General features: G+C 47.3%; 1 protein-coding gene across 1 annotated transcript in view; it reads right to left on the reverse strand.

Annotated features, from left to right (window-relative positions):
* LAMA3 (laminin subunit alpha 3) overlaps window positions 1-1,016 on the reverse strand; it is a 197,451-nt gene extending 196,435 nt beyond the window's left edge. The window contains exon 1 of the mRNA XM_031439059.2: window positions 729-1,016. Coding sequence (XP_031294919.2) covers window positions 729-1,016 — 288 coding nt within the window. The remainder of the gene's footprint in view (window positions 1-728) is intronic.
* Between the last annotated feature and the right edge of the window lie 5,311 nt (window positions 1,017-6,327).

The following is a 6,327-nucleotide window of genomic DNA, read 5'->3' on the forward strand; positions in this document are numbered from 1 at the left end:
CACTTACTCCAGCTCCCTGCGCACGTGTGAGGGTCGCGTGTGTAAGGACCTGGCACACTTCCAGGTGCTGAGGAAGCAGCAGCGACACTAGCGCTCACACAGGTGTTCGTGCGAAGAGGCTCTCATGGGCTCCGAGCACCGTGTTTCTCTCTGTCCATATCATATGCCCCCGTGACTCTGGATGGCGGCGCTTCGGGCGGTGGGGTGAAGTGCGTTTTTTCCGTGAGACCGGAGTGGTCTAAAAGTTCTCTCTTAAAATACGCCACGGAATCTAACTGCTACCACCTTCTCTGCATAAGGTCGGGGAGACAAAGAGCCTCGAAGGAGGGGCGCCGGTGAAGCCCAGGGGACTTAAGGCCTGGCCAGGCGCTACCTGGGTGACGAAGGCAGGAAGGACCGCAGTTCACTGCATCCCTGGAGCGCGCGGCGTCGGACTTTCCTCCTGGGCTCTCCCAGACTTACCTCAGCCTTCACTCACCTCGCGCGCGTTTCCCATCCGGGCCTCGGGCGGCGCGGCGGCGAGGGCGGCGCTCCCTGAGGGTCACTCCCGGGTCACTGCGCCCACCTCCCGGGGTCGCCGGCACGCGCAGGGGTTGGGGAGCACTGCCCGGCGGCCTCGGGTCACGAGAGTGCGGGGAAAGGCCCAGCCCCTTCGCCCCGCGGGGCCGGCCCGTGAGGGGAGGGAGCCCGCCGTCCCCGCCGCCCCCCGCTCTCGCCCCGGACCTTACCTGGATGGTGTGGCCGCTGCTCGGGGCGGTGGGCCCCCCGACTAACTTGCAGTAAAGCTCGGGCCGGGGCCGCGCCCCTCCCGGCTCCCGCTCCCCGCAGGTGGCGGTGGCCCAAATCTTCGCCGCCTCGGCCAGGTTGAAGTAGGGCGGGTGCAAGCTGCGCGGGGCCCGGGCCGGTGGGTCCCGAGCGGCCGCGCACACAACTGGAGGCAGCAGCGGCACCAGCAGCAGCAGCGGCGGCAGCACGGACCCGGGTGCCCAAACCCGAGCCCGCGCGGCCGCCGCCATCCCGCCGCGCGCGGTCCTCCTGCCTCGGCGGCCCGCGGAGGGGCTCGGGGGCACCGCGGTCCCGGGGCACGAGCCTCACGCGACCAGCGAGCGCTGCCCGGGTGTGGGCGGAGGCTCCGGATCCGCGCCGACGCCCACGCCCCACGCGCCGGGAGCCCGAGGCCAGTGGGCGGCTTCTCGCGTTTGGAACGTGCCGCGGCCGGAGCGGGCACCCGCCCGATCAGGAACTGACAGCGCCCGGCCTTGGCCCGCAGACGTCGTCGCTGCAAACTTCGCGCGCGGGGAGGGCGGAAGGCGTTCCCGGCTCCCAGTCTGGCAGCTGAAGCGGGGGCCCGGACCGCTCCAACTTCCCACGGCCAAGGCAGAGATTAGATACTCCTCTTCTGCAGATGATGGACCAGGGGGAAGGGAGAAGGACGCTTGAGGCGAATGGGGTGAGACAGCAGAGGCAACTGCCACTGCCTGCAGAACTTACACCGAAGACATTGTGGCTTCCCAGACGAGTCTCAATTGTCAAAGAACAAGTCCCTCAATTCTCAGACACCGTGTATGGCGCTGCAGCCACATACTGAGTATGGGATCAAAGAAGCTCCGGGGAATAGGGAGTGGCGGAACGTACACAATTTGGAGACAGCCAATAGTGCCAGTTTGCCAAACCGTAGAGGTACTTTGGAGGAAATCCTTTAGACGCCCAATCTGCCATATTTTACAGAGATGTTGAGTATCTGACTCGAGCTGTCCGTCTCTGAGCAGAGGGTAGAATCCCCCACCTACCAAGGGCTGAAGCTTGGTCTCCTACTCAGGACATCCGACCCAAACGGAGCCCATGAACGCCCTCTAACAAGTAGAGGAGGGTGTCTTTGCTGCAGATCAGGAAGGACAAAAGTGTCCCCAGAGGAAGCAGGACTGAAAACTTAGAAAGACGGAGAAGGAAAAAAGAGGGAAGGTCGGGGAGCGCTGCTTGGAGACAGACTGAGATACGGCTTAAAATGGCACAGCTGAAAGGAGAGAGAACTAACCAGTACAGCGATTAAATAGTGGGGTATGTTGTAGAAGAAAGTGTGTATATTTCATCTTCTGTTCTTCAATAATAAAAAGAGGGGGAAAGGAATTTGTGAGCAGAACACAAACAGAAGAAGCTATAAAGGCGGATAAGTTGACTCCATAAAAAATGAAAGTGTGTACCTCAAAAAGTGAACCAAACAAAAATAGAAAACAGATGAGGAAGGAGAAAATTTATGCCATGAATGGATTAATGACTTTCATATATAATTTTTTTTACAAAATAATTACAAGAAGCTGAAAACTCGTGGCTAAGAAACCTAACAATTCACAGGAAATAATTTTTTTTAAACTAACAAACATCTAAGAGAAGTTTGACCTTTCTGAGAATTGAAATGCAAGCAAAGTACCAGTGAGACTCATGTTTCACCTATCAAACTGGCAAAGATTTTTTTTTAATGATAAAACTGAAAGTTGAAGAGAATTCAGGGAATCCAGTATAACACCACTGGTAGAAGTGAAAACCATATAACCTTTCAGAAGGACAATTTTTGCAGTGACTTAGCAAACGGCTTTCAAGGTGCATATATTTTGCCTTAACAATTTCACTTGCATAGATTTATATCCAGGAAATAATAAAGTAAGTTGGCAAAGATTTAATGGCAAAGACTTATCAGAGATATCTGTAGTTTTTTTAAGTTTAAAAGAATCTAAATTCTAATAATAAGGAGGTGGGTAAATAAATATGGTACAACGGTGTAGTTCACTATTACAAAGTCATTAAAATGATGTTATAGAAGTATATTTTCTGAGAGAAAGATGGTCACAATATTTTAACATTATTTAACATTAAAGAGGATATAAAATAATATATATGTACAAAAAGCAATTGTATTTCTAAACACTAGCAAGAAACAATTCAAAATGAAATTAAGAGCAATTCCATTTACAATAGACTCAAAAAGAATAAAATTCATAGTAATAAACTTAACAAAAGAAGTGCAAGACTTAACATTTAAACAATGTTACCATGTGACCCACCAATGCCAATCCTAGGTATATATTCAAGAGAACAGAAAACATACCCACACAAAAACATGTACCAGGATGTTCATTTGCAACATTCATAATAGCCAAAAAGTTAAAAATCCAATGTTCATCAGCTAATGAAAAGATAAACAAAATGTGGTATATTCATACAATGGAATACCATTCAGCCATAAAAAGTAGTGGCTGATACATGCTATATCATAGGTGAGCCTTGAAACCATTACACGAGGTGAAAGAAGCCAGACACGAAAGGCCACATATTGTAACGGGGAGTAACTGCTAATGGGTGTGGGGTTTCTTTTTGGAATGATGAAAATGTTCTGGAATGGTGGTGACGGTTGTATAACTGTGAATATACAGCTGACCCTTGAGTGACATGGATTTGAACCACATAGGTCTACTTATATGTGAATTTTTTTTCAATAAATAGGTACTATAGTATTACACAATCCTTGATGCAGAACTGGGGATACGGAGGGCCAACTGTAAAGTTATACTTGGATTTTCAGCTGGAGGAGGGTCAGCATCCCAACCCCCATGTTGTTTAAGGGTGAGCTGCAGTACTAAAAACACTTTAAAAGTCAGTTTATGGTGTGTGAATTATATCTCAATACAGGTGTTATTAAAAGAATTTTGCAGAACCAAGATATATATTACATATAAAAAGTACACATGAATGTGTGCATGTGCGCACGTGTGTGCGTGCACTCGAGTGTGTGTGTGGCAGCGGACTCAGAGAGATTTTGGAGGCTATACAATGGCATATTCAAGAGTGAACAGATGGGATGGGGAGAAGGGACTTTTTGGGGGGTTTTTTGGTTGTTGTTTTGTCTATATTTTAAAAAATATTTCCAATAATGAACCTACATTGCTTTACCCTAAGAGAAACTTTCACATTTCAGTCAATCAACTGAACGAATGTCCAGCACTACCTGGAGAAGTCCTGCCCAGGTGACGTGGTCCTATCTAAGTTGATGAAACAAGACTGAGAGAAAGTGAGAAAGATTTTACGAAAGTGAGAAAGATTTTACATTCTTTTTATTAAGTCCTTCCAGACACAAGATTATTTGAAGGAAAATATTTGACAAATGGCTAAGATTCCAAAATTATTTTATTAATATGCAGCCAGTAACTCGCCACAATGCCCGGGCTGTTCACTGAGATGTTCTGTTGTCGGAATCCTCAGCTGTAGAACCGACCATCTGTGGCTTCCAGTCAATGCTTCTTCCTCTTAGAACTTTGTGTTTTGCTCTAAAAGGCAACAGTTAAGATGGGAGAAGGTATAGCTCAGTGGTAGAGTGCATTCTTAGCATGCATGAGGTTGTCGGTTCAATCCCCAGTACCTCCATTTAAATAAACCTAATTACCTCCCCTCCCCAAAAAAGAACATAAAATAAATAGAAAACATAAATAAAGGCAGCAATTAAGAGCATGACACACAAATCGCTGTATTGTATGTGACAATATTTCTCTTTGACATGTAGGAATAACTTTGTGCCATGGGTACGATAGGTGTGTTTGCCCACTGAGAACAGCTTTAAAGGTGAACAAATAAAAGCCACGTATCTAAAGTTCATGTTTGTCAGTAAAGTTATCTCTCTCAAGATTATGCATCCAAAACAAACATCCCGGGGGCACTTTCCCTCCACAGTTCTAGGTATCGGGAGATGCAATGGGAATGACCTTCTGGCGGGGCACGGGGAGAAAGGCGGCTCTGAAGTCTAAACCAAGAAATGTGTGAACAAGTGCTTTCAAACGCTTAAGCAGCCAATAGAAGGCACAGTTTTGTTTTTACAGCAAGACAGGGGCTGTTATGTTTAAATGGGGAAAGATGATGCTTGAAGAAATTAAATGACTTGCCCACGTTTTAAGGAAAATAGGAATAATGAGCAGGACCCAGGCCTTCTGATTCTCAGTACTTGCTTCTAGGAGAGGGGACAGAGGCAGAAGCCACCTGGGTGAGGCCCATCGGAGGTGCAATGGCTGCAGAAGTGTCCCAGGCACAAGAGGAGCTATTGGTTTACTTAGCCCAGAGGAGTGGGTGCTACAGACATGCAGAGTGGGGTGTAAACAAACCCAAACTAACACAGTGAATCTGGGGTTTGACTGACCTCTCAATACTTTAGGAGTGATTCATGCATAGCTACATCCTCCAGATCTTAAGACAGAAGTGCGACTTGCCATGCCATTGTTGAAAAGAATTTGCCTGGAATCAAGAATGTGGGAGGGTGGTAAACTCACCGTCCTGCAAGGGCATAGCCAAGCTCCATCACGTCCCTCTAGTGCAGCCACGGGCCTGACCTTATACTCCTGACTGATGCTCCTTTAAGTCCCAGCATAGGTTTTCTCCCTCTCCTTCCTTCCTACTCTCTCCCCAACACAGCAGCTTTCCCTTCGGCCCTCCCAAGTCGTCCTGGAAATATGAACTGGGATTACACATCCTGGGACCTGCTTATTATGACCGTTCTTCTTAAAATGGTACTGTTACACCATACCTTCCCGTTGCCTTGGTTCCACTTGAAAAACAGGTTGCAGTTTTCCTCTTTTAGCATCACTTCATCGAGAAAACAGTGACATCGCTCGAGGCCAACAGCATATGTAGGTCACCAACAGCGATGAAAAGGATACAAACAAAACAGTAAAGGCAGACGTTACTGCTTTTTGTAATACCGCATGTCTGGTGAGACCTCCCCTTGAAAACCAGAGGGAACTCGGCAATGAGGAAAGTTCTGCTGTCCGACTGGCTGGCTTCACTGCAAACCCCATGATCGATAGCATCTTTTGGAACCCAACCATCCTATCATAAAATATAGGAATATCATATATATATTTATATCCTCTTATTACTCTTGGCCCATCATGTCCTGTTTTGAAAGAATTTCACTAACTGTATTTCTTAACAAATATTTTCCATATTATCAAAGATCTATATAACTGCCAATACAGGCTTTTACTTGGCATAAAATAATTAGTGTAACCATGGGAGCTTTCATCATTCCAGCCCAAAGTGAAGAACGTGAATTTCCATTAGCCTCTGTCGCCCTACGCTAAATAAAGGCAGGATTTCTACTAGTTGTTTTGAAAACAGAATTGCCCATAGACCCCCGGGCTTTGGAAAACACAAATCTACCACCTGCTTTTATTTAGAGATAAAAAGTCAAGGTTAAGGGACTTGACCAAGTCCTCATTACCATGAAATGGTGTCCAGAACCCAGCCTGTGCCTGTCTGGGATTACAGCACACCTCACCCCCACTGCCT

Source organism: Camelus dromedarius, chromosome 32 (genome assembly GCF_036321535.1).
Source record: "Camelus dromedarius isolate mCamDro1 chromosome 32, mCamDro1.pat, whole genome shotgun sequence".
NCBI lineage: Eukaryota > Metazoa > Chordata > Mammalia > Artiodactyla > Camelidae > Camelus > Camelus dromedarius.